At 42.7% G+C, this 27,515-nt stretch overlaps 1 protein-coding gene and 1 long non-coding RNA gene across 19 annotated transcripts in view; both read right to left on the bottom strand.

The window, feature by feature from the left end:
• LOC308195334 overlaps window positions 1–9,686 on the bottom strand; it is an 83,190-nt gene extending 73,504 nt beyond the window's left edge. For all 12 annotated transcript variants that reach the window (XR_013951408.1, XR_013951409.1, XR_013951410.1 and 9 more), the window contains exon 1: window positions 1–9,686. This exon is cut by the window's left edge and continues 43,338 nt beyond it. This is a non-coding gene — a long non-coding RNA (uncharacterized lncRNA).
• The window catches only part of GRIP1 (glutamate receptor interacting protein 1), a 325,251-nt gene extending 301,499 nt beyond the window's left edge, over window positions 1–23,752 (bottom strand). For 3 of the 7 annotated variants that reach the window (XM_080592314.1, XM_080592309.1, XM_080592331.1), the window contains exon 1: window positions 23,515–23,749. In XM_080592314.1, coding sequence (XP_080448440.1) covers window positions 23,515–23,569 — 55 coding nt within the window. In that variant the 5' untranslated portion in view covers window positions 23,570–23,749. Of the gene's footprint in view, window positions 1–23,514 lie in introns of all 7 variants that reach the window. The other 4 variants (XM_080592313.1, XM_080592318.1, XM_080592321.1 and 1 more) reach the window with 4 other exon arrangements.
• Window positions 23,753–27,515: the final 3,763 nt, after the last annotated feature.

Raw genomic sequence — 27,515 nt, forward strand, 5'->3', positions numbered from 1 at the left:
ACATCCTGAACAATAAGAAGAAAAAGACATTAATTAACTGTTCAGGAAGTAATCACTACTCAGCTTTGCTCTGAATAGCAAAAAGGGGAGCACACACCAAAAAAAAAAAAAACCAACCAACGAATATATACGGTAATTAAGGAATGCTTGTAGCGCACGCACCCAGTGCAGTCTGACTACTGCTATTTTCTAAGGCAAGTTTGACTTTATTCCCTTTGTAAAAATCTGCATGTGCAATAAACACAACACAATGGTCAATTAGAAGCTCAATCCTAAATTAAAGAACAATTTAGGGAAAAAAGAACAAACTGAATCCAAACAGGAAGGAGAGACCACAGAGGCCTGTAGTAAAGGCAGGGAGCACACCTGGCTGGCTGGCAGCTGCAGGACGTAACGCCACCAGTTGTACCAGGAGCAGCAGAACCAGGGGAGTTTGCCTCCTCACTGATGAAGTCCCTTCCTCAAACCCCACATTTCCCTCTGCTCCTCTCCTCACTATGGACACTTCTCCACCATATCACACTCAAAGCTCATCTCCACATCCCTTTTAACATCCCCATGGGGCAGGGTGGTGCCTGCCACGGACAGAAGTGCTGGAGTCCCCACCCCTGGAGGTACAGGAGACAAGTGGATGTGGAGCTTAGGGACACGATTTAGCAATGGGACTCCACAGGCCAGGTTGATGGTTGGACTTGATGATGCTGAAGGTCTTTTCCAACCTAGATGATTCTTTGGCTCTATGTACATGCTGACTCCTAGCCCGCGCACGCCAGGAATCAGCCTGCCAAATAAAATATGTTATATTAATGACTGCCTCACAGATGTATTAATTTGGGCATATCTGCTCTATGCAGCCTCCCCTATGTATGAAATTTGCCTGAAAGTGTGAGATTTCCACCTCTCTTCAAGCACAGTTGACTACAGCCTGAAGGTTTTCCAAACTTTACTTACAGTTATACCAGTGCCAAGATTCAAGCACCTGGGGTGATGAGGGTTCACTGTCAGTGAGCACTACCACTTGGTGGGACCAAGCAACAAAATTCTGTCCTGCACCTTCATTCGTGTATATCATGGCCACGAACTCCAGACTAAGAGCCCTGAAAAAATATGCAGAATTTAATGATGTCTAGAGAGTAGCTGATACCACATGATTTCTCCTGAGAACTTCTGAATATTTATCTATTTATTTCCTAGAACAAATTTCCCTGTTCATGCAGTTGGTATAGCAGCTTCTTTCGTGAGCAAAGCCCCTGCTCCAAATACTTCAGGGAAATGAATATGAAACGGATTTTTCTTCCTCAAACCTGTAAGGTTTCATGCATTGCCTGTTTTATTCAGAAGCTCCCATTCTACTTTAATTACATCCTCCCAAAGCAGAGTAGAGAGTAATGCCAGGTTCCTTTGTGGATCCTAGGGGAAAATGTTTACTAAAAGGGCTCTTTATCAGCTCCTCCTCATTTTGGATGTCAAGAATTTTAATTACATTTTTTGGCCTTTATCAGAAAGCATTTTTTTGCATTAGATGGCTTTCTCCTTGAAAGAGGATAAAAGTAAGAATACCTGTGTGTTGTTGTTTGTTTTTTTTTTTCCACAGCAGTTTGCTTTCTTAATGTTGTTGAATATTAAGAGGGGGATCTTCTTGGAAGAGGCAACTTGACTTCTACACCTTACCATGTATGAAAAAAATCCACAGACTGTAGAATTTGTATCAGCTGACCTCATTCTCTGTGATATCCCTCCAGTACAGTAACGATAAGCTTTTAGCCACTTGGCAGGAACTATTTTCTACTGCAACTCTTTCATTATTAGTACTACCTATTATTGCAGTTGCTACTTGCCCACAGCACAAGACTTCAGCGGGTATCTGTTCCTTTGCCAGACCTTAACTGGACTGAAATCTGTGCTAATTATTTGCCTTTGGGCGACCATTGTTCCTACTGGTCTCGTTTAAACTGAAAGGGTCAGATATTTAGGACTTTATCATACTTGAAATATAAGTGAATACACTTGCAGCCCTCTTTTTTCAGAGCATCCAGTGCCTTTTCTTCAAAGTGCCCTCCCATTTACATGCTTTAAGGTAAGGACTCCAAATTTGCATCACAAACATAGCATGGGAAGTTACCCAAATTTAACTACAGTTACCAAACCAACCATAAAACAAGCTATTTGTTCATGTTTGTTAGAAATAATTTGACACTCCAGTTTCTCAGAGATCTTATATATGACTATAAGCAAATATTAGCCCTGATCTGAATAAGCATGTCCCATTCCAAGGCTACAAAGGACAAAAACAGACTTTTCCTTTTAACTGCCAAGAGCTTTACATTCAGATAATGAAAAAGGTAGGTGTTAAAACATGCACAGTATTACGATCGTTACGACCAGCAACAGCAGCTTGACAGCAAGCATGAAGAATATAGGACAAGAACTGTCAGGACAGGGGCAAGGAAAAAAATTGGCCAGGCATGGATGGAAATGAAGTATAAGGCTACAAAGAAATTTTTTAGGCTTTGGATTATGGGACTAGAAGGTCTAAAACTTTTTTTTAAACAGTAGACAGGTGGCACATGTGGAAGGAAACCTGCAACCTGGTGTGGAAGGAGACCTGAACTGTTCACCTGAACAGAAACTTCCTTGAGCAAGACACAGTGAACTGGGCAGAAGCAAACAGACAATTCTGTGGATTGCCCAAGGAACCTGGGACTCGGGCTGGTGATGGGGAACTAATAACTGTGGGCAAGGAGAAGCTCTGATCAAGCAAGAAGCTGCCCTGGAACTAACAAAGACAGGGTTGAGAAAAGACAGAAAAAACAACGGGGTGGTGGGAGAATGGAGGCCTGGAGGCACAAACAGGAAGGCAAAGAAAGGCAGTGGACAGATGCTGAGGAGCAGGTAATGGAGATAAGGTCAGAAAAAGGTTTCTCTCTAGAAGAGAGAAATTGAATGAGTTGAAAAGAATGGCCTTCTCTTCTGAGCTGCATGCAGACTAACCAAGTAGCCCCAGGATAGTGAAGAAAAGACTGAAATTGGGATCAGAAGGAAGGAACACAACTGGAACAGGGGGTGTAAACATGGCAAACTAGGATGTGGCAAGTTTCAGTCCAAAATGCAGGAGCCAGCACTGGAGGAGCAGGCAACAGCGTATACCTCCCAAAATATAAACTGAATTCCAACACTTCATCCCTTGATATTAAACCTCCTCTCAGAATATCTCATCCCCTTTTCACGTTGGGCCACAGAGACAGAAACACATACCTGCTAGCAAGGCATGGGCACACCATCAGGTCACAGCACCTGAACAAGTCACCACCCACTAGGTGAATGAAAACATGCATAGCGTTAGCCTGCTTTAACTGCAAGTTCACAAAAATATCTTTTATTCATACTTCTGAGGAAAACTGTTCCCACTGTTAGAATGCCTGAATTCTTCCCTGAGGAACTGGCTTATAGCCCTGCCTCTACCAGGGAGCTCTGCAGCTGTGAAAAGACAACAGGAATCTACAGGTAGTGCTTAGACCTCATGTACATTTACAGTCCCAGCCACTACCTCCGTGAGCAGAAAAGGATGGAAGAGAAACCTGGCAATGCAGAAGATTAGAAGGGCTCGGCTTGTTTAGCAAAGCAAACTCCCAGAGGAAAATACAACGTTATCTATCACTACTGTGCAAATGTACACCTCGGAGAGGCCGAGGCCACTGCTTGGGCAGCAACATGCAGGAGACTACGCGACTGAATCTAAACCCCAAGTGAGGAACTTCTGTGGGATTTATCAGAGTCCAGAAGAATTAAATGGGATTCAAACAGAAAATAATCTGCTTTCAAATTGGAATTCAACGTATTTTTGAAAGACGATACAGAAAAACAGGATGTCCCATGAGGTCCTAGAGTTACCAGTAAACCACTGAAGTCAATCTACCCGTTTTTCTTTAACAGAAATGATTGCAAATCTGAAGCAGCCAAGTTGCTTTCCTGAAAATAAGACTCTACATACACCCACCAGCAGCACTGTTGTTTTCATATTCAATAAAGAGCTGTGTAATGTAAAATACTTTAAAAATACAGATGATCTTAGATGTCTCATGCCAAAATAACAGACACCTGTGCCTTTAATGGAAATTACTTTTGAGAGCACCTGAAGTTGAAGAAACACGGCCCTGAAGGGTTAAGCATTCAGCAGTGAGTGTGATGGAAAATCTTGAAGGCAAGCACATAGCAATGGGGGTTTCAGTAGCGGGGAAAAAAATGCCTGCTGCTGCATGTTGAATGACATGAGAAATCCACAGTGAACTTTATTCATCCAAGAGGCAAACTGCAATACTGAAGGGGAATGGGAACTATCGCAATGCGTACATACACATACACTCGCTACTGTAATGACAGCATGCAGGGGGACGGAATTAGGCCATCTGTTCAATTCTCGCAGGTCCCAGCCTTTCAGTTCTTGACTGCCCAACCTCCATAACCTTCTCTTGACATCTGAGTAACGACATCCTCAGATGTCAAACACCACACGATAATCAGGCCTGGTTTTCTGTGCAGCCACAGCCTGCCCTTCAGGTGACATTAGAGCGCAGTGGCACGGGCCCTGCCTGACCAGGGACACCTCAAGCACACCAGATCCTCCTGAACCTGACTTCTGCCTTTGCTTTCCAGGAGACTAGCCCAACAGAGGAAGCTATTTCACCACAACTCTTTATCACAACAGGGAAAAAACCCTTCTACAAGGACTTAGTGAAAACTGAAGTTAACTGCCGGGCCAAGATGCTTGCCATCAACCACAGTGGCAAGCATTGCAAACTCTAACTTCCTAGTAGGAAAATTCATGGAAAAGTCCAACACCTCAGGCACTCTAAGTCCACAGCCTACACAAAGAACTGTGATAGAAACAGTTTATTTTTAAATTGTACAGCTAATGGTACAAATAAATGTGAAACAACAGCTGATTAGTTTCTATCTGATTCATATCTTCATCAAGTCTAAACACTAGCCCACAAACTGCTGGCTCCTCTTATTTTGGGGGTAGACTTGGAATTTTAGCTCTGGAATCTAAACACAGCAATTTACCCATGTTTAAATTAAGTTTCTGATGATGTTAAAATAAACATTATCTTGTGACATCTTTACGCAGTCCAAAACCGCTTCTCAAGTACCCCTACATCCCGAAGGTCCACATGCTCCTTTTCAGTCACTGAAAACTTCCATCCTTTTCCAACCTTTCAAAAAGGCATTTGAGTTTTTGATTGCTATACATAGTTGGAAAAATAAAACAAAAACAAAGCACAGCCACAAATGCAGGGTGGCCTGAAGGAAATTATTCATTCTCAGTCATGCCAAGATATACAGTCTTAAGAACCACGCGTATATCTGGGAAAAAACCACTCTACCCTTGAGGCATTGCCAGTAAGTACCTTAGGGCAGCGCATAGATGGAAGGTTGCACAGTTGGAAGTGAAAGGCAGACTACAGAATTACAGATGGCAGGCCCTTAGCATTACACAGGTTAAGGCACTGAGCAAGATGCCTACTGAAAATCCAACTTGGTTTTACACCTGCTAAAACAAAGCACTTGGATAGAAGGGAGGTAGGTCCTTTAGGATAAAACTTGGCGTGTCTCTGGACTCTGGAGCGCTTCATTGGCTTGGCAGTCCTCTGTGGAACACCAGCACCACTCATACACTTAAAAAAAATACTTACATGCCTTTCTAGATCTTGCATAAATCCATCATCGTGCACACATGAACTTCAGGATGCATAAAAACTAATGGGCTGGGGCATCCCTCTGCCAAGGGACTGGATAGGAACCCATACATCCCCTTTGTCACATACATATGACAATAGCACCTGACAAAAAGATCATTAACTACATATGACATTCAACTGTTGAGTTGGCATCTGGAAGTTGAGACCAGGGAAACCTAACATTTGAGTTAAACAACGACACTTTGATGAAGTCTGGACCGTCCAGCAATAAGCATTTTAATGAGTCTTGGACAGCAGCTGGGAGCCAACTGCTGACTGTGCCCGCCCACACACTGACACGATCCTGCTGAGTGTGGGAGCCTGTGCCTGGAGCATTTTTTATAATTGTTTTGAGGACCATTTTGTAGTCAGCCACAGCCCCGCAGTGATTCATGTACCACAGGTTGAATAACTCTAGACAAAGTGACCTTTTTATTCCTCTTTTTTTTCGGATTTTTTTGATTTGATTCTACGTAGATGCAACAGTCAGATCATACACTCAGAAACTGTTGTACTGGTGAGGAAAAAGTCATAAAATATATCCAAATGAAAACAAGCTAAATAAGATGTACGCTTGTTATCATCAGTACAGTGCAATTTGTTTATAATGCATGTCTAAAGGGGTAACTCAGAAACAACAAAGACCTGAAGAAACAAGCATATAGGGAGGTGAGAGAAACAAAGATAAGAGAGACAGAGAAAGAAGAGAACAGGTAAGACGCAAAAAGGGGAGAGGCTCAGACAGCCTTTGCTATTAGCAAGCAGCAAGAAAAAAAAGGAAAAAAAAAACAGGATGAGAAATCATATGCAAAGAACCTCAACTGGAAAAAAAAAAAAAACCACCTTCTGACATCTTAATCAACAGTTGAAATTGTTCAGGAAGCTTTGTGGCTACTACTGGAAAGTCCTCTTGCTGCTGGGTGCTAACAAGGCCATGCCAACTAAATTGCAGAAACAGAGGTCAGTGCTGTGGCCCTGCCAGGCAAGATCCTTAGGGCTACAAACCAGGCCAGAGCGGAAACCAGCTGCAGAGTAAAATCAAAATGCACGCAAGCCACTATATTGATTTATTAATCATTTCCATAAGTAATTACTCACAAAAAATTTTTAAACTTTTAATACTGTGGCTGCAACAGGGTTTCCACCCTGCTGCTCCAAAGCAACGTGCAAGCCAGGAAAGCTGCCAGAGCAGCTCGACTTCATCCACCACTGAACACGAGTGTTCTCCAGCTAAAGACAAAGAAGTAGCTTCACAACAGCTGCACACAATTTTGCTGCACTCACGATGCACGCAGATGGCTTAAAGCATAACAACCAGACCAGTCTACTGTCTTACTCTAGAAGTTGCTCCAAGGCACATCAAGTCATCTACCCTGCCTACAGCGAGTAGACCACAGAACGTACCAAATGGATAACTCCAACTACTCCAGTTTCTAGAACAGTAATGGTCTTTTATACTTGGTCTTCTTCCTGTAAGTTAATGCCTTCATCATTAATGTCTACTTTTCTGATACAATCAGAAAGCAGTTCATTGTGTTTTTTTCCATAACTGTCTCCTCCCTGCAGCGCTACTGAACTTGGACTCCCAGGTTCAAATAGTAAGTCCATCTCCTGACAGTGATATTAACGTTATTATTGATGCTTACAATTGGAGTTAAAAATCCAGCAAATTACTGGGGAAAAAAATCAAAGAAAATATTATAAAAAAACTGCATATGGATTCTGATCACTCCCACACTGAGTTGCTGGATCCATAGCTTCAGGATATTCTGCCATCCAGAACAGCCAGCGACTAGAGACTTCAGAGCTCATGCTTCAGATTTGGAAATGTTTTGGGCTTTCAGGGCTTCCCTGTTCCCAGCCAGAGAGCTTAGAAATCTGCAGCTAGAGTTGCAGCTCTAGCTGGAATGACTTCCAAGCCAGCAGCAAGAAATCTGGAAGCCAAGAGCCCACAGATGAGTACTCAAAGGTCTCCAGGTTTTCTGCGCTCTCTGATACATGTGCAGAAATACTTCCTTCTTCTCCTGCCTCCTTCTCTTACCCATCTTCCGAGCAGCTAAGTTAACTGACCGTGATAACATTAAAATATAATAATAAATCTACTTTTCATCCCACAGAAAGCAAAATCAAATTTTTAGCTCAAAGGATAAGAAAAATATTAAGCAACCAACATAAATTACAGTCTTCAGCCTCAAGAAGCTACGGGGTTCACACACAAGCAGGCACATGCGACACAGTGAGGGGGGACACAGAGAGATGGTTAGCCTTATCGGTGGTTTAACCAAATTCCACGAAATGTTCATAGATAAAGTCAGACTCTCCTCAACTCCATGACTAGGTTTTCATCAGCTCAAAGGAACCGAGACGGCCTAAGAACATGTTCAAACTAGAAAAAAAGTGATCTTTTTAGAAAGAATACATGAAATATTGAAAACCAACATGAAAGAGGGATAACTGATGAGATTAAAATGCTTCCTGATCATGCAAAAAGTATTAAAGGATAATGATGAGAAGAGCAACGTCAGGTACCTTGGAAAATGAACAGATGGGTGACACAACAGTAGAGGCTCTGCTGAGGATCCGGTGAAGAGCTCTGCTCAGAGAACAACAGCGGTCCAAAAGCAGGAGGAAGGAGGGATTTGTGAACAGCGGGTTGGAGAACTGTAAGTGTACAACGGAGGTAGATTGGGACCTGGAAGTCTGCCCTCAGTTCCTCCAGCTTCAGAAAAGACACACAGGCAGGAGCGAAGGCTGAGCAACGTGCAGCCTGAGCAGCAGGTAGAGCATGCCTCTCTAGCAAAGAGCACAGACAACGCTGATGAAGACAAACAAAGGTGAGGGCACACCCGAGTGGATGACCCCCGGCTTTCTCAAGAACGGGTCACCAGACTGTTCACCAGAATTAACAAGGAAAAACACAAACACTTTCTTCACACGGTGCAGAATTGGACACTGAATCGCATTCCCATGCAAAACCACTTCACAGAATTACACCAAGCATTTGTAGACGTGAAAAGCACATCCACTTTATAATAGTAAAAAAAATATTAACAGACACTTCAAATGTACTACAAATTCTCACATTGCAGAGCAATACTAAATTTCTAACCAGTATCCCCAAGAGGTAGGCTACCCTGCACTTTATTAGTACAGAGTTTATTGCCTCGAAGCACCAAAAACCAGACTTGGTCATGGACAAAGCAGATCAGAAGGACCTCTGCCCCAGCGAATGTGGAAAACAAAGTGTTCCTGTTTGAACGTTATTCTCTCTCTCCTCTCTCTTAAAACAAAAAAAGAAAGCAAACAAAATATGTGTTGCAATAGCTGAAGATTGTTAAAGGAAACAAATGTTATGAAGCCATTAAAGAAAGAATAGTAACGTATGAAGACATCAAGGTTAACATAACACACAGAAACAAAAAATATTACAGATAAATTAGGGGTACTGTTAGGGCTACCTACAACACTGGAAAAAAAATATATATTTTTTTAATACCTCATTTTAACATAGCTAGAAGTAATCAGATGTATATTGTGATGTTGTTTATTAAAAATACTTCACAACAACAACAAAAAAAACACATTTGCATTATGGCACGAGAAACAATTAAAGCAGTTTCAAACAATTTCACCCCATGAATTTTTGCTGATTCCTAAGTTTAAATAGCCTAATTTGAATTTTAGTGAATAAAAATTAGAAACATGACTTTTGCAAAACAGCTCATGCACTGAATCTCAAATTATGTTTACACAGTCTATACTCTATGTAAAGAAGCTGACGAAGAAACCACTAGACCTTTAAGTTGTGCTTTTCTCTACTCAAAGTGACATTTTGTTAGTATTTCCTTGAAGATGCAAATATTAGCTCATATCTTTGCATAGTATAGCGCGATCCCTCTTTGCTGTATAACTTTTTTTTTTCATTTTTTATTTTTTTTTCCTTCCCCCCCCCCCTTCTTAGTAAAGCTTCATATGAAGAAGCATGATTCAATCTGGAATTCTCACTTTTCCTGATTTAATAAGGCTTCTGCCCAATTGCCTGTGTTTTTCATTGAACCTGCACTTTGCCTTGAAGATCCAAATTCCTCCCATAACTTCCCTAATTCACAGCAACCTTGAAATACCATGGAAATGATCAATTATACAAAAACACGCTCCAAAGTCACTTTCGGAAGGAAGCAGAACGTGATGTTGATAGCTGAATGCAGAGCCTAATGTCAAAATATATATATTTTTTTGCTTCACTTTATTATACCAGAGGATGCACAGAGCATGAGGAAAGCTGAAAGGTGCTCATGTGGGAAGCGTGCACAACCTGCTCAGGTCAGAGAGAAAACAAATGGCAAATGCACTGTGTTACACAGTACTGGGGAAGCAGCTGAAGTATTTACGTACATCACCATCAAGACAACACAGCCCTAGAAGCTCAGTAAAGCATGAATCTTAAGAAAAAAAAATCAGCAGTAAATCAGCCAGCAAAGTTGCCTGTGACCAATCTCAAAAAGTATCTCCAGCACAGTCCAAATTACAGGGACAACGGGAGGAAGGGTGAACATTACCAACTACATCAATCTCTTGCATACAAATTTGGTATCGTTCTGCCGTACTTGTTTATGCACCTTAACATCCACATCTCAGCAATAGCTGAATAGAATTTTTTACAGGACTGAATATAAATGCTTGGTTTCACATGAAAAAAATAAAATAAATAAGGTTCCTCCACCTCTGCACCGGGGCTTACAGATTATCAATCCCTAAACTCTGCAATGCATAAACTTGCTCTTGGAAGATGAAATAAGCCAAAGCGCTTTTGTTTTTGTCTGCTTTTTATGCAGCACCTCAGTTCAAGGGGAAAGGTGACTTCATTATGAAAATAATGACACTCTCCCCCTTGACTGGGCATTTATGTTCAAAAGATGTTCCTCAAGGAGTTTTTTTCAGGGAATCTTTCAATAAACACACGGAGACGCGCCAGTGGAGCAGCGAACTAGCACATACAAACTATGCAAAATATGCATATGGTTTAATGACTTATATACCAATGAGCCTTACTACTGCAATGCTGAAGTCTGTTTAGAGACAAATATACACAAGCCTTTTCTATTGCAGAGAATATTATTCTTCTAATTGACTGGAAAGATATAGAACACTACAAAAGATTTACAATAGTGTCATATTGCAGAGCAATATTGTTTTTTCCGCCCTTTTTTTTTTTGTAACTATTATTCAGCTTACTTCATGTATAGAGTGGAAATTTTATACTTTCCATTTGACATTGGCTTCCTGCTCCTAAGGATAAGCAAATGGATGTAGAACCCTTGCAATGAGTTTAATTCACACAAGCAGAGCTTTTTGCCCAGAACAAGTGCCTCTTTCTTCTAGTCATATTTTCTAAAAACTATTGAAGAGAACTCGCATAGAATTTCCGCACGTAGAAATGACTGCAGTTTGTGTAAGGTCTCTACTGACTTAAGAACAAGGCATGAGAGAGTTCAAACTGCAAAGCAGACCTCTGCTGTGATCTTGTATGAAACGCCTGTCTCAGTTTTTTCACAAAAACACCACCTACCTGGCTGTAACGAAGGAAGTCTGAGGCTTATAAACCACTGCTGAAGCTGAAACGCACTAATGAACACAAACTTGTCTCTCTAGTGGACGGAGCAGAGAACAGTCAGATTTGTCTGGGGGTGTTTTTTGACTTTCTTTGGAAATTTTAATACTTCTTCTACTAAGATTTCAGTAACACTTTCCAGGTGGCAAGTCTTTTCAAAGCATACACAATACATCTGAAAAGTCTCAAAACAGAGAGAATAAAATGCAAAGTCAAAGTAGCAATGATTATCCAAGACTGTATATATTTTAAACTGCTTAGGAATTAAGGTACAAAGCACAAAATAGCATTGCTTCAAGGCCAATTGTCGGCCACAGCTGCACAGTGTGTAAGTTCCTCTTTCTCAACACATTACCCTCACATTTCATCCAATGCAATACTCCAGCATCCAACAGAACGATGCAAAACTGGCAGCCATCCCAAACAACAACAGCCCAGGTAACTGAACGACTTCCTACTTTCAACAAGTTCAACAGGAAATTCTCACTGATTTCGACTAAGATGCTAACCTATTTTGTAAAGTGATAGCTTCTGCTCCAAGGGCCATTTTATTTAAACAGGCAAAGAGAAAAAGCTAGTGTTTTTTTAGGATCGATACGGAAGATAAATTTGGAAAAAAACAACCTTCAACATCTTCACTCTGCCAAAGATTTCCCTTCCTGTTACAATACGTAACATCATTTTTGGGATAATGAATCAGGCAACTGAAAATGCACCGAAATCTCAAACCTGTTGTAGTAAATGGTATGTGTCACCTTTGGTAATACAACTGCTGGCTCCAGGTATACATTCTTTGTCTATTACATGCATTCACAATGTGACATTTTGCAATGAATGGTAGTGGAAAGATGGTTTTCCACCAGAAAACAAAGAACATAAAGCACCTTACAGTTAAACACATTTAGCTTCACTTCCAACAAAGAATAGGAGGAAGAAGCAAAGGAATACCACCAAAGAAGGATACATGTTCAGTGGGAAAAACAACAACAACAACAAACGAACAAAACATCTAATTAAAAAGAGACAATTTATGATATTTTGAATCCCTTTTGCTGGCTTCTTCCCCCACTAGCACTCCTATCACAAAGAATGATCTTTAATTAAACAAACTAAAGAGTTTCTTTTTATAATTATGCTTTGATCCAGTTAAGCACGTAAGTTATAAGCCTAAATTTAAGCCCATTGACTTCAAAAGGATTATCTCAAGTATCTATACACTTACCCGGCAAAAGTTTCAGTGGCCTTAACTTAACCATGGCTTTAAGATCATCAAATGAACTTGTTGTTGGCCTTGATGTACATCATCCATTCCTACAGATAGAGCCTAGCACTTTACTGTGTTGTGATCTGATCCAGAAAAACACGTATTTTAAAAAACTTCCATGTATTAGGGAGTCAATGCAAGGCAGTTTGCTGATGCAAACCATCCTTGTGCCTATTCTGCTGATAAATTCCTGAGATATTATCAATTCATGACAATTTCTTTGTTTTTTCTTTTAGTCCTTAGTGTCGTATAGAGGCAAAATGATTAATATTTGACTATTAACCAAAATGCACATGCAAATAAGATGATTTCTGAGCTTGAATCAGAATGCCCAAATTCATTATGATATGCTAAAAATTGGCCTGTTTGAAGAATACTATCACAACCCACAGCTTCAGAACAACTTCAGGAGCAAATTTTAACCAATGCTCCCTATTGTACTCTGCCAGTAGCGTGCCACAAAAGGTATATTTTTAAAAATAATCAAAATGCATAACTTTAACCTTGCAAATTCTGAAACGTGTGTAGCTTTACAACCTCAAGTAACCTAATTGCACAGAAATAATATACAATGCACTATAAACTTCCTGAAAAATTCACTTAATCGCATAAAACCCAGAAGTTGCTGATTACAACATTTAGAAGTTTCACACAAATACACTGAATTTTCATTTTAGTAATTGAAAGCAAAGCCATACAAATTATAAGCAAAAGACACTACATTATTAAGGGCAGCTAGTACTAAGGAAAGAATAAGCAACACTTGAGACAAGTCAACTAAGGACTATTTTTCAGTACTTTTCATTAGAGTATCAGCCTAAACCCCAAGGAGTTGTTCAGATTCAATGAACAGGCCCATCTTACTATTTTGTAGGCTGACTTGTCTTTGCATTTGGAAAAATAATTTAAATATGCCTCGTTACAAAAAAAAAAGTCAAAAAAAAAACCACTGCCTGCCCTGATAAGATCACAAAAAAAGCAAACGATGATGAAAGAGAAGTAAATGATAAAACTAACCTGATGTATATTATAAGCTGGGGAAAAAAAAAAAGAACTATTAAGTTTTTTTTTTTTTTTTCAGATGAGCTGGAACTCAGTAAGCCACCTACCCAAGGAAATCATCTCAAAATATTAAGAGGTGTTTCTTTAAAATTACTTCAATTCCTTTACAAGAAAGAAATATACATATAGCAGTATGGACTCAGGAACTACTTTCCTATGACCCTGATCTTTGATGAAAGCAGAAAATAAACTGCTCTATAGCCAGCAGCTGAACCTTCTTTTTACTCGCTTTGAAAAATTTATATTTAATGGCAGAGGGTAAGTCATCTGAAAATTAAGGCTCTTTTCATATTAAAGAGTTCTGAAAAGCAAGAGTCAGTTCACACTAAATATTTAAACAAATAGCAGATGCATTTTCAGATGTGTTTACTAAGCAGAATGATAATACAATATATAATAGCATCCCTGGTTTTTTTTGTTTGTTTTTTGTTTTGTTTTATTTCTTTAAACAAATACAAACACAGGTATCAGAACATGCCTGAGTCTGTGGACATGTGAAAGCATGTCCTTAGGCAGATGAGAAATTCCAAAAACTTTAGGGTTAGTGCATTCAAATAAGACAAGAAATAAGAGAGTCCGTACGAAAAGCCTGAATTAGTGCATCATTTTTGTCAGCACTAGTAATGACAGGAAACCTTGGGAATACTAAAACCACATCATATTGAAATCGGGGACAACACGATAGATATTTAAGTCACAAAATGTGTCAGTTCAATAAGCATAGGTGAACCCCAAAAAAACGCCAGCTGTGTTTTAAGCACTTTGTGCTTGAGGTGTGAGGAGTGGCTTGCTTGGGGTTTTTTGCTACTACTGATATTCCTGAGTTAATTAAGTTATTGACACACAAGAGCTACAACTATAAAGCCACTGAATTATCTTTATGCCATCCATTTCATTCTTTCACACCCATAGAGCTCTCTCCCCTCTCCACACAGACGCACACACCCCAACTCAAAGCTTTTCATCAACTGCTTCACCTTTGACATGCAAATCCTGCAAGTTTATCTGGCTCCTGCACATTTTGCAAACAGCCCTAGTAAGAGGTGAAGTCAAAAGCACAACAAATTATAATTTCAGAACACGTTTCTGGAAGAGAGGAGATTCGTTTCATTGGTCCTACCAAACCACCACATATACCGAACCTCTACAAGAAAACTTAGTTAAAGCCTTTATCGCATGCACTGGTTGGTTGGTTTGGGAAAGGTTTGTATTTCAAAAATAATAATAATAATGATTTACAGGTATATTCCTCACAAAATAGGAAACTTTACCAAATACATTATTTTGAAAAGGCTTTATGCTCAAATCTTACCACATTCCAAAATACTAGGATATTTACAAAACCACCAGAAAATGTAAGAATAAGAAATACAACTCGTGGAAATATATGTGAAGGAGGCAACATATTTTTAGGCACTAGTTTTCTCTGACTTTTCAGAAGAGACCTTGGACTAATAAATGGCCTCCACTAAGAGACACAAGGGCTCAATAAATTTGCTGGCACAAGTAAATTAACCTCCAGAATTCAGCAGAGCCGCATCCATTCAGCAGGCACTGAATTTCGCTCCCCAGAGTATTTTCTGTGCGACTGTCACTGTAGTTTCCTGCCCAGCTGTTGTGTAAATAATTCCTCACTCAAAGCCAACCCAAATACTTGTTTGTCACCGAACTTAAATTTGTGTCCAAGTAGCAAAACGGTCTTTTAATTCCACTGCAGCCTCATCTCAGGCTCAGGTCACAACACTGGCCTAAGGATGGACAAGCGAGGACAATATTCTGCCAGTTAGCAGTATTTTAAAGATGGATTCTGAAAATGCAAAGGATAGCAGGGAACTTGATGCAGTTCACTTGTTGAAGCCATCCTGGCTGAGCTCAGATGCCAAAAACAACTCTCAGGACAGAGGTGGCACCTCTGATCACCAGCTCACGACAGGCCTTTAGCGAACACAGAGCTGGCAACTGTGGGCTTGAGCGATGCCTCTGTCTTTCAACAGCAGTACAAAGGACACGGTATCTGGTCCACAGAGGTGATAAACCAAATAGAAGAGAAAAACAGAATGTAACCAGTCCACAGGTATTACTCACATTTCAGTAACAGCTTTCAGTAAGCCCTGCCAGCCAACGCTGCTGCTCTGAGCCACGCACAGCCGCTACTCACAAGGACACGATGCACCTTCCTTCCTGCTGCCTACAAGGCATTATCCCACAGGCATTTCTGACCACTGTAAAGGGATTTGCACGCTGTTAGATGTTACTGGACCATTTGTTTGCTTGAAAAAAGCATTTTCACGAATATTCTCCTGCTGCAGAAGAGGCTAAACAAATGACTTCAGAGTCTGGAATACCTGGACTCCATTGCAGGCAACCGCAGAAAACCTGGTATCATTTAAATCTTGCTAGCTGACATTCATAGAAACAAAAAACTCAAAACGTGAAAACTTAGATAAGTTCTGGCTCACTTAAACACCTGTTCCAGTCACCATTATGTTTTTCATTTTATTTGCTAGATGTACACATGGTGGTTTTAATTCACACTTTAGAGCATGGGACTGAGAGATCATACCTCACTGTACCTCCACCTAGCATGAAGCTTCTTCGGGAAGAAAGGAAGCATTTTATGCAGTGCCTTTCTTCCTATGAAAGACAGTTACTGGGAGAACACCTTCTGGCAATACCTTACAACATACAAAATACTGTCTGCTAGTAAGGAAACGTTCACAGTCAGTTACACAGTCATCAGTTAGCTCCCCACAAAATAATAGGGCTAAAAATTCAGTCCCCTCCCTCTGGTAAAACAAGTCATGAATACATTTTCTTGAGAGTTATTTGTAACTGCCATCATTACATCACATTCCTTAACTACATCTCAGAGAGCAAAGAAATTATGCTGTTTTAAGAGAAGAGTTAAACTTTAGGGAGTTCTACGGTTGTCTTACTAACACCTGTGGGATCCCAATATGTAAAGAGGAAAGTAAAACTACCAAAATATTCTCTGCAGCTTTCCCTGCACAGTCACAGCGGTGATTTTCACTGGTAACGAGAAACGAAAGAATGCTCCAAGCAGATGGAGATTGTGTCAGTCATGCCTGTCCTCCTCAATTCCTGTGGTAATTTTCAAAAGTAAATAAATAAATAAATTCCACAAAACAATGTATCAGTATCAAAGTGGTCAGCCCCTGCTTACCTCTTTTTTTTTCCTTCTAACGTTCTCTTAAATTATTTCAGTAGTAAGCAAAGAACTTTGCCACATTGCAGCTCACTTGTGATGTGCAATCAGTGGAAAAAAAAAAAAGAATTAGCACTGAAAATGACTTTTTCTAAAATGTTAGATCATCAGCACCATTGAGAACCAGAAAACCTGGCTGCCCATACTATAGGACATGCCAGAACAGTTTGTGTCGCCCAGCTACTCGGTACAGCTTGTGCCAACGGGAAGAGAAAGGAAAGAGAAATCAGCAGGGCGACACAGTAAACAAGATTATTTGCACCCAGTATAAGCATTAGAATTTCACCCCAGATTTTACACTGGTTATGCTCATCTTGCCAAACAAACAGTGAGCAGGTGATGACCCTGTCCCCATACAGGATGCTGGCACATCTCATCAGTCTGGTTTTGCACAGTCAGGACAGACGGTGCTCTGTCACTTCGACAGAAATAAATTCAAATGACTTGGGAATAACATTCAAACAACACCGAATTTCACAGTCATGATCATAAGACCCTTCGCTGACTCAGTGCGTCCTCTTTCATAAGCACCAGCATGATAAAACAGGGATAGATACGAGCAGTTCGGAGGATGTGGACCATCAGGGCTGGCCCACTTCAGCCACTTTACAGCAACGCGGTCCTGGCAGTTCGTGGAGGACTCTGAGCTCAGTTAATTTTAAATCATAGAAAAAAAGGCCCGTAGTGGAGCTAAATTGGCACGTGTTGAGATTCAAGGAAAGCTGTCTGCTTTTAAACGACTGAGGGTTCCAACACTGCATCTGTATTGCAGGTTACACTTTGCTGTGAAGTATCAGCACACAGGCAATTCTTCGATGGAGAACTTGTGTTCAGAGCCTATACCCTTCACAGCTCTCAGACACCACGAAAAGCAACCATGTTGCCATTAGTGGCAAATATCCCTAGTGCTTCCAAGTCTACGTGTTGCTGTTCTTTGAGGGAAGCTACAGCGCTTGCTGCCGTATCAATAAATCATCGCTCATTGCTAGCAAATTCCCAGACCAAATCTAACTCTCCATTTTTAACGAACATTAGCAAAAACATTTTTTGTTTTCAGAGGCAAAACAAAGAAAATTTTTTATTTGCAACCAGTATTTCACATCATCTTTCTATACGGGGAAAAAAAAGCTTAGTTTTGGTTATGACCCAGAGACAAGTGCTGGTTATCTCCCAGCAGTCAGTGAAGACTGTAGCTTCATAAAGATTCTGCGAGTAACCGAATGATTTTAATATCACAGATCATACAGTGCTGTTAATGGGGCTGGGCAGATCATGAAAGATGTAGATGGCTTTTGGTTATTCTCAGTTCCTTTCATGCTAAGAGGTCACTAGGGAGCTATCACTGCCTTTTTCCCATCCCCATGTTAGAGCCCTCTTGGACCCGGCTGGTTTTGAGGGAATGAATGAAGAAATTAATGCTGTGCCTGTGCCCCCTGCACGCTGATGAAAACCAGCTTTGCAGTGCCATCTTATCCCACCTGGCCAGCGCAGCGAGCTCTCCTCATCACTCTTCAGGCTACCAAATGGAGGAAGACCAACTGTTGAAGATTCAGTTCGGTCAGAGCGAGGTAAAATCAGGCAGAAGCCATGATAACAATAAAATATTTATCATTGGTAATTAGCACTTTGTTATCAATCTATCTCCTATTGTTAGGGTTTTTCAGTTTGAGATTTAGATTTTGAGATGCTGCTGGAGTACTGGATGGCAGCTATAGTTCAACTTGCTTTTGTATTATGTCGGCAGCTACAATATGGTGACATTTCCTTCTGTTTTTATCCTTAACACCGTTATTCATGACTTCGTCACCTTAAACACAAGCAAATACAACGTGTTGCACATAGGATAACTGACCAAATGCCCAGTCGTTCACTCAGTAGGTACAAAGGATTACCTGGACTCTAAAATCAGTCAGTGCCTTCGTTTGGGTGCTTTCTTTCAAGCACCTCTCCCCACAGAGTGGGGATCACCCCCAACAGCCAGCCCTGAGCCTTAGCGCTGCCCTTGTACGCTCATCCTTTCCTTCTGCCATCCAGTTCTGTACTTCAGCTTTTCAGGAGGCATGTGAGACATACGAGAAAGCAGATGAAGAAATACAGAAAGCCTTTGCACAATATTTGCAATCCCAAACTTTTCTGACATCCCAAAGTTTATAAATCTGACAACTGAATCCAAGTACTGGGTCTCCCGCTTGCTTTCTTCAGCTTCTGAGGACCCACTTATTACGTGTCAGATTATAGACAGGGAACAATTATCCTCTTGTGTTGAAATATAAGCTAATATTTATTTTTTAACTTGCAACCAGAAAGAATATGAAGCATATACTCTGTTAAAGTGGCCTCATTTGATCGGATGTAAATTGCTAATCCACAATAACACAATTAAGTCCAGTAATGGGCCTGTATCTCTCCCTTATCTGAGCAACTGATTCTCTTCCAGCTTAAAACGAGCAGACAAGCTCACACAGCGGTAAGCCCAGAGACGGATGTGTGTTGTCAGAACATCTTCCACGAGAACACGCTAGTTTTTTGTATTTGAGGCAAGATTCACAAAATACTTGCGTACGCTTTAATCCTCGAATCCACATTTTTAAAATGTTTCCTAAATTTCACCTCATTTCCCAATCTGTCAGGAATTGGGAAAATAGATGGATGAGCAGAAAATAGAAATGCACTCTTTCCTTCTTCCTCAACGTAACTGGGCTACCGTGCTGAGAATAAAGGCAAAATAACAGTGGAAAGTAAATACTTATTTTTTTTTTGAATCTATTTTTATCATCAAGGCTAAAGTATATACTCAGATGCATTCTTAAAATTAATAACGACGTATGTTAGGGGACACCAAGCAGCCCTGCAGTGAACACAAGATATGCAAATATTATTTTCTGTACTCCTGTCAAACTCAATCAGCTATCAACTTGAACCAGGAGTTCCATAAAATGCCTTCATTTAACTTGATTGGAGGGGATATTGAACAAAATTAATTCCAGGAACATCTTTCTTCTCAAAGTATTTGCTCAGATGTCACCTCAAAAAGTGTTTTAGGTGCTTTAGAACAAGATTTGATTTAGCATCTTAGGCAGAAAATGGGAGGAGTGGGGGAGAGGTGATGTGCCCTGAATTTTAAAGGCAGCCTTAAACTGGTGAGCCTTTACATGTCATGTCTAAATGACAGGGTTTACTGCATTAGCCACATGCAACAGCTGTATTACTCAACAGAGAGCACTCTTCCTGAACTCTGAAGGAGAAGATTCCTTGCGATAATGTTGGTCATGGCATCCAGGAGGGCCACAGCCACTACAGAGCACCGCTTCACCACGGAGGCAGCGGGAGAAACCCAATGACTGTACTGAGGTATGGCCAAAATGCAGCCATCCACATCATATTTCAAATATGGTTTGAGTATCTCAAAAAAAAAAAAATGTACTTTTTTATTTGGCACCGGTATTCCACATAATTTCCGCAGCAGAGACATCTAAAAATACTCGTTGAAATCGCACTGATTGCCACGCTTTGGAAGAGAATCTTCTCAATAACACAACACTCCCACAAATCCTTCACCATGGATGAACACGTGCTCCATCTCCGACACTGGCAAAGCTTGAAACATCAACCCATATTATTCTCCTTCACCCAAGGCACCAATTTTTGCCAAGGTGAACCAACAGTGTTGACCACAGCTCTCGTATTTCATTTCAGTACAACCGGCCAATTTCCATTAGCAAGATTCCCGTTTTGCCAAGCTTTTGGATAACCTCCACTTCAGCACCTGACTGGTAGGAACAACAAAGATGGGCTGAGCGAAGGACTTTTTGAGGTAAGCATTCAACACAGACGAGAGGCTCCGAACCAAGGCAGAGGCAAACAAGGATAGGGATATACTAAAATAACCCTACTTGGAGCAAACCCCGTGTGTCTGCAGAAGGTATCACTCGTTGCGATATCCTGACAGCTCTTCCCATCAAAACAAACGGGTTTTTTTTCCACAGTTTTGAATTGAACCCTAGCACCAGACATATGCTGCTGCAGCAGCTCCACCGTCTTGTTTCTGAAGCACTAGACAAACCGAGCACCGAGGGAGATACAGCAGCATTTGAAATGTTCCCCAAGGCGACGCTGCCTTGGTTTGGATGGAGACAAGAACATCAGCACCAAGAGAGCCCTTTACGCTGCCGTGCCTCTGGGATACACCTGACTGTACAGTGAGATTTCCCCACAGCCCCTCTAGCAAACCCTCCTGCCTACCAAACCTCTCGTCTTAGTGCCCATCACCAATCCCCTTTCCACAGCCATGGGCACCATCGGCGTTATGAAGGCACATGGACAGCAAGCAGAGCTCCCAAGAAAGGGCTAAAAGGAAGCCTGCGAGGTTTGAGGAAGGAATGGCTGAGAAAAGATGGTCTGTACAAACCACTTGTGGCTCACCGTAGTGAACCTTTCATACCACTTTTCCCAGCGCTTCCAGCACTCTCTTCTTTTTGAGTCCAAACCTGCTGCTACCGCATCTACAGCCAGGCTTGAAGTTAAGGCTGCATGCTAATTTATATTACTGAATATTTTATACCCAATCTTATTCCATATGTAAACCACAGAACATTAAAAGACGGCTACGATGTTTGTCTAAAATAACAGCATAATGTAAATGAATCAGAAGTCTTCTGATAGCAGGATACAAGGAAAGTGCTCTGCAGAGCATCTGAATGGAAATATTTTCTAGAAACAGCAGAGGGGGATGTTAGCACAACTGGCTTTGAACCAGAATTTAACTGTATCTGTAATTGCCTTTTAACTCAATGCCATACTAAACTCCTACATTAGCTAAAGATGCACCTTCATTTCATTACCGCGCTGGCCGTTTTTCTGGCTAGTTTGAAAGCTTTATTTCATCAATTCTTTATACCCAAGGACAGTTAAATTCAGCGCTGATTAACTATTTTGACCATTCAATATTTTTTCAAGTCTAAAGCAGAAGAGTTCCCGTAACTGGAATTCTGCTAAATTATTAGCTAAACTTGAGCAATATACAGTGAAACATACTTTAGGTAGTAATCATTTACTTAGGCACACCAGAGGGGTTTTTTTATTTGCACAGTGGAAATACAATAAAGAAAAGCATCAGTGATAAGAGTATTAAAATATAAATCTATCCACCTTCAAAATGAAGATGAACGAGATTAAATAGAAAATACGAACAGGCATGAACTGCTAACAAATCTGTATTCTAACTGGCATTAAACCCATCAGAGCAAAACCATTACCACCGTTCAGTTGCAATAAAGACGAGCCTGCGTGGTGCAGCTCGTGACACAACCTTTATGCAGGATGAAAGGAGAGAAAATCTTTGCACTTCCTGACGTGTACAGATTAGACCCTTTTTAAAGTTTCCCCATCTGTAAAAGCATCTGGTACATTTTGACAACCGCCTTCCAACCTATTTCTGTGACTGCTCAGCCACACAGACAGATTCCTGACACGGAGAAATATGACCACAGCTTTAAGTAATGACTGTGTTCACCGAGGAGAGAGACAAGATCTAGCTTCTCGCAGCCGAAATACCTGCTCCCACTTCAGTCACTATTTTTATTACGTCATGTGCCTGCGATCAGCCTCCCGCTCCGGGCAGGATTCACTCGCACGAAGCAGGACTTCTGAAGCAGACCTCCACCTCCGACACGAGAGCACGATGATACTTTTGCACAGAGCAAACAAAACCCCCTCATTTCTAGCGCTGGGGGCATTCTTGCTCCCAGCAGGACAGCTCTCTCCCCAGCAAGGCGGCAATGCAAAGTCAACGTCCTACTTCGTGGTTCGTCCACGCGCTGTCGTGGACCCAGCGAGCCACAAACCGGCGATGGAAGGGGACAGGCATACCTGGAAGTTCCCACATGCAAGTGGGGCACCAACCAGCCTTCCTCCCCTCTGACGTGCAGGCTGACTGAAAGGCAGTGGCACAACAACCTCCGACGGTGGAAGCCCTCTTTGTGGAAGGACAAAGTTCCCCTTCCAGCAGCGCAAGCGGTTCTGAAGAGGGACCAGCCACTACCCACCTTCTGCTCCTGACAGCATGACCCCGAAATTAGGATTAGGGGCAGGGTAGAGAAGTGGGGTCCCCACGCCAGCCCCCCGGACCCACTCAGCACAGAAGGGGCGACCGCTGTCCCCCAAAGCACGCGTGGGTCCCTCGGCTCCACCGTGCCCCGGCAGGGGGTCGCCTCCTCCCCCGACCCCGGCCCCGCTCGCCCCCACGGGGGGCTCGGCGGCACGGGGAGGGTCCGTCGGAGCCCCACGCGGGGAAGTTTCACCAAGTCACCCCCGGGCGGCCGGCCCGGGGGCGGCGGCACCGCGGAGAAAAGTTAGTTGTCGCCGCCGGGGCGGCACGGCACAGCCCGGCACGGCACGGCCCGGCACGGCACAGCCCGGCACGGCCCCCGCCGGCGGCCCTGGCTCTCTCCCCACAAGATGGAAGGCGTGAGGTCGCCCGTCCCCGCGGGGCGCCCGCCGTCGAGCCGGGGGCAGCGGGCAGCGGCAGCCCCCCGCCCTCCCTCCTCCCTCCCTCCTTCATTCCCTTCCTTCCTTTCTTCCCCTTCCTCCCTCCCTGCCTCCCCTGGGCGCTCACCCCGCTCCTGCTCGGCTTGCAGGCAGATGGGGATGTTCCTCTTCCAGCCCGGCATGGCTCCGCGCGTCCTCCTCAGCGCTGCGGCGGCGGCGGGGGGCTCATGGCAGGGCGCGGCGGCGGCCACCGGCGGCTCCTGGGGGGGGGGGGGGGGGGCGGGCGGCCGCGGAGGGGCGGCGGCCTCGCCGCGAAAGGGAGGGAGGGAGGGGAAGGAGGCGGTGGAGCCGGAGGGATTGGGGGGGGGGGAAAGGAGCGGGGAGGGCTCGCCCCGGTTCAGCCGGGGACAGGCGAGGGGCGAGAGGAGGAGGGATTGTGGGAGGGGGAGGCGCGGAGGGACGGCCGGCCCCCGAATGGAGGAGCCGCGGGCGGCCCCGGCAGGTGGGGCCGGCAGGGAGGGAGGGAGGCAGGGAGCCGCCAGGTGGGGGGGGGAGGCCCCGCTCCGTGTCCCCAGTCCTTGTCCCCGCTCCAGGCGCGGGTGGGAGCCCCGCTGCCGCTTTCACCATCTTGTCACTTGTTGGAGGGACCGAGGGGTTGGGGGGGGGGACGGGGAGGGGGGACCCTTCCCCTCCGCGGGGCTCCCAAAATGTCGGGCAGGGCGTACGCGGGCACTCGTGGAACAGCACCGACAGCCCCTGGATCACACAGAATCACAGAGTCATTGAGGTTGGAAAAGCCCTCCAAGATCACCTGGTCCAACCATCCCCCTACCACCACTGTCACCACTGAACCGTGTCCCTGAGCACCACGTCCAGCCTTTCCTTGAGCACCCCCAGGGACGGTGACTCCACCACCTCCCTGGGCAACCCGTCCCAGTGCCTGACTGCTCTTTCTGAGGAGAAATGTCCCCTCATTTCCAACCTGAACCTCCCCTGGCACAACTTGAGGCCCACCCAGAATCTGCACCACACAGGACTGAGGCTGCTGTTGTGACAGGGCAGGTTTCTGGCATCATTCTGGCCGGTGCCTTACAACCCTTTGACCAAAAGACCTCAACTCTCACCATCAAAATTGTTTCTTACATAGCCATGTCCTAATAGCGGGCTAATGCTACAGCAATTAAATATTCCTTTTATTTTTTTTATTTTTTTTAAAGCTACTATAAAATTCAAAGTCTCGGGTTTGAATTTTATTTCAAAATAATGATAGCAGCATAAATGAAGCCTAATTATTTTTTCCAAGGCACTTCTGGGGGTGGACTGCTATATGAGCTTCACTGTGCGTACCGGTTATGTTGTGACTATTTCTGCATTGCCTGTCATTTCCTCGTATTTATAGAAATTAAGTAATTTTACATGGTCAAACAACTATCCGCCAGCCCTTCATTCAGATGAAAATTTGAAGGGTTTCCTGACTTTAATTTCTGTTGTAAACTTGACGACAGTTTCCTGACACAGCATTTTTCCATGTTGACTTGGTGCCAGTGCATAAAGCAAATGTGCATCTTGGTACTCGTGAAAACCTCTTCATTAAAATCCCACTGATGAGAGCTGCAGCGACTGGCTTTTCTTTGATTGCGCTTAGGCCGAGGTTTCAGCAGCAGCAGTGCTGTATTCGTGTGTGGCAGGGGCATCGAGCAGGGCCGGTGTGATCCATGTCCTCGATATGGCACATCCTGGGCTCCTGCTGAATTTTGGAGTATACCACACTGAGTTTGTTTTGCTGTCTGTGAGAGCACAGCTGATAACCAATCAAAACAAAAACCAGTGGCACAATGTTACCAAACTGAAAGCATTTTAACAACTTAGAGCTGGCAGGCTGAGTTTTTGACAGGTCTGACACGTGGATGTTTCGTCTCGTTACTGCGGGTGCTAAGTTTGGATTTATTGCAGCCTTGAACCATAGCCTTGTCTTCAAGAAGAGACATATTTACAGTCGTATTCTTCTTTTCGTATCCCTTTACTTTAAAAATGTTATTTTTCTCATTGGTATTTCTACAGAAAAAAATGTGAGTGTGCCTGCGAATGTCTCAGCGCTCTAAAATAGAGATCTCCAGCCAGATGCGGTGCGCAGGGCAAAGCTTCCAGAAGATGCCTTTGGGGCGTGCTGGCAGAGAGCTGCGCTGCCCAAGGCAGATGCAAAGGAAACAGGGCTGGGAATTGAGCTTGCAGTGCCCTGCAGCTGCTCAGCACTGCAAGCACCCACACGAGGAGGGCTGAAAACTGTCCCAAGGGTTTCTGGAGTATACGCAGCAAGGAGACGGTTTTTGAGGCAGTGAAGTGGTTTAGAAGCTGTGTTGCTTTAGAAGCTGCATTATAAAAATGTGCTCTGACACTTATTCTCCTAACCCATGCCATTTCTTACAGCAAACTTGGGCTTTAAAGTATTATGGAATGAAATAAAACTTCAGATGATTGTGTGTCATCCGTGTCCTAAATCTTACCTACTGCCTCTGATGTCCAGCTTTTACTCCTAGCCTTTCCATTATGAACAAAAAAAATACAAACATTGAGCCTTAACATTGTAGTTCAGATCCTCCAATCGACTTCTTGCCAGCATCGGAGTTGTGCAAAATTGCAGGTCAAAGGAATAAAGCAGTAGATTGCCCTACTCTCCAGTCCCCAACAAGCCATTTTCTAGCTATTTTTTTATATTGCCATCACTTTTAAAGTGAGTAAACATTCTCTAGGACTGAATGTGGGATTCTTCAGGGTCCTGCGGGAGCCATAAAATTCCAGCTGCTGTTCTGAATTTGCTCCAGAAATGTGTTTCAAAATGAGGGATAAACTCTACTTTTTCTAAATATTGCTGGCTTTTCAAGAATAAGCATACTACATGTTAAATAGCTAGCAATATTCACATCGTTGAGTGGAGTATGTATGCTTCTCTTATGCAAGACCTTGCAGATAAATCCTTTTAAGCAATGACACTCTGTAATTCCCCATTTCTGTGCTACAGGAAAAGCTTGCATGGGTGCCTGGCTCAAGTTAATTTAATTGCATTCTGTTACTCACATGAGCTGTTTCACACTGAACAACTGCTTCTGCATATCCCAATGCTAGTAATGGAAGAAGGCGGTCACCTGATTTAGATGTGCATTTAATGGTGAATACATCACACCAGTAGCATATAAACTTCCTGCTGGCTCTTTTCTGTCTACAGCTTTTTCCCTCGGAGGATTTTAAAGGAGTCGAATCTTGATTTTCAAGGAGACAGCCGTTCTTCTCACCTGACACTGCAGCATGGATGTCATCTGAAGCACATGTAACAGCACACTGGAATTAAACAGCAAAAGAAGTATAATGTTCCCAAGGAAAGGTTTTGTACTGTAAAACATTCTAAAGAGGAGATTCAATTTTTTTTTATTTGTTTGTTTGTTTTATTTCTTGTTCTTATTTTTTCCCTAAAAGCTAGGTAGGAGAAATATACAGATGGGTCAAACTGAAGGTTGGAGGACTGGAAAGTTTCTCAGTAACTGCAAATGTTTTCCAATAATTACCTCTAAATTACAAGAGATGCCTGAGCTTTTAGGTCTTTAAACTTTTTTTTTTTTCTTTTCTCAGTGACTGACAGTCACTATCCATGTTCATACACATATTTGTGGTTACAAAGAGCTTGAGAAAGTGCTAAGAGTCTGAAATGACCTTTTAAAATAACTGTGGTAATAACAAAAGATTGCAGCTTCTACAGGTTTTGGTCATCCAAGCCCCAGAAATGTCCATATTGTTCTGAACAGATGAAAAATTCTGGAGCCTACCACACTGTCCTCGGCTCTGTAGTATTTACCTGCATCATCTGAGAGGAAAGGGAGGTGGCTTTTGGTCCTTTTAAATGGACTGATCACCAATGCATACCTGAGACTGACACATTTCTGCAGAGGGTTACATAAATGCGTATAAGTCACATTAAAATGTGATGTAATTTCATTAAAAATGTGATACCAATCTTGTCAGAACCGAGCACTGGGCAAAACGGAGATGCACGCTGTACTGCGTTATCTTCCCCACACGCTGCCCTTGTGTTTCCTCTTTCTTTATTTTCCTTTTATGAAAAAGGTGCTTCATCTC

Source organism: Anser brachyrhynchus, assembly GCF_964034855.1.
Source record: "Anser brachyrhynchus genome assembly, chromosome: 1".
NCBI lineage: Eukaryota > Metazoa > Chordata > Aves > Anseriformes > Anatidae > Anser > Anser brachyrhynchus.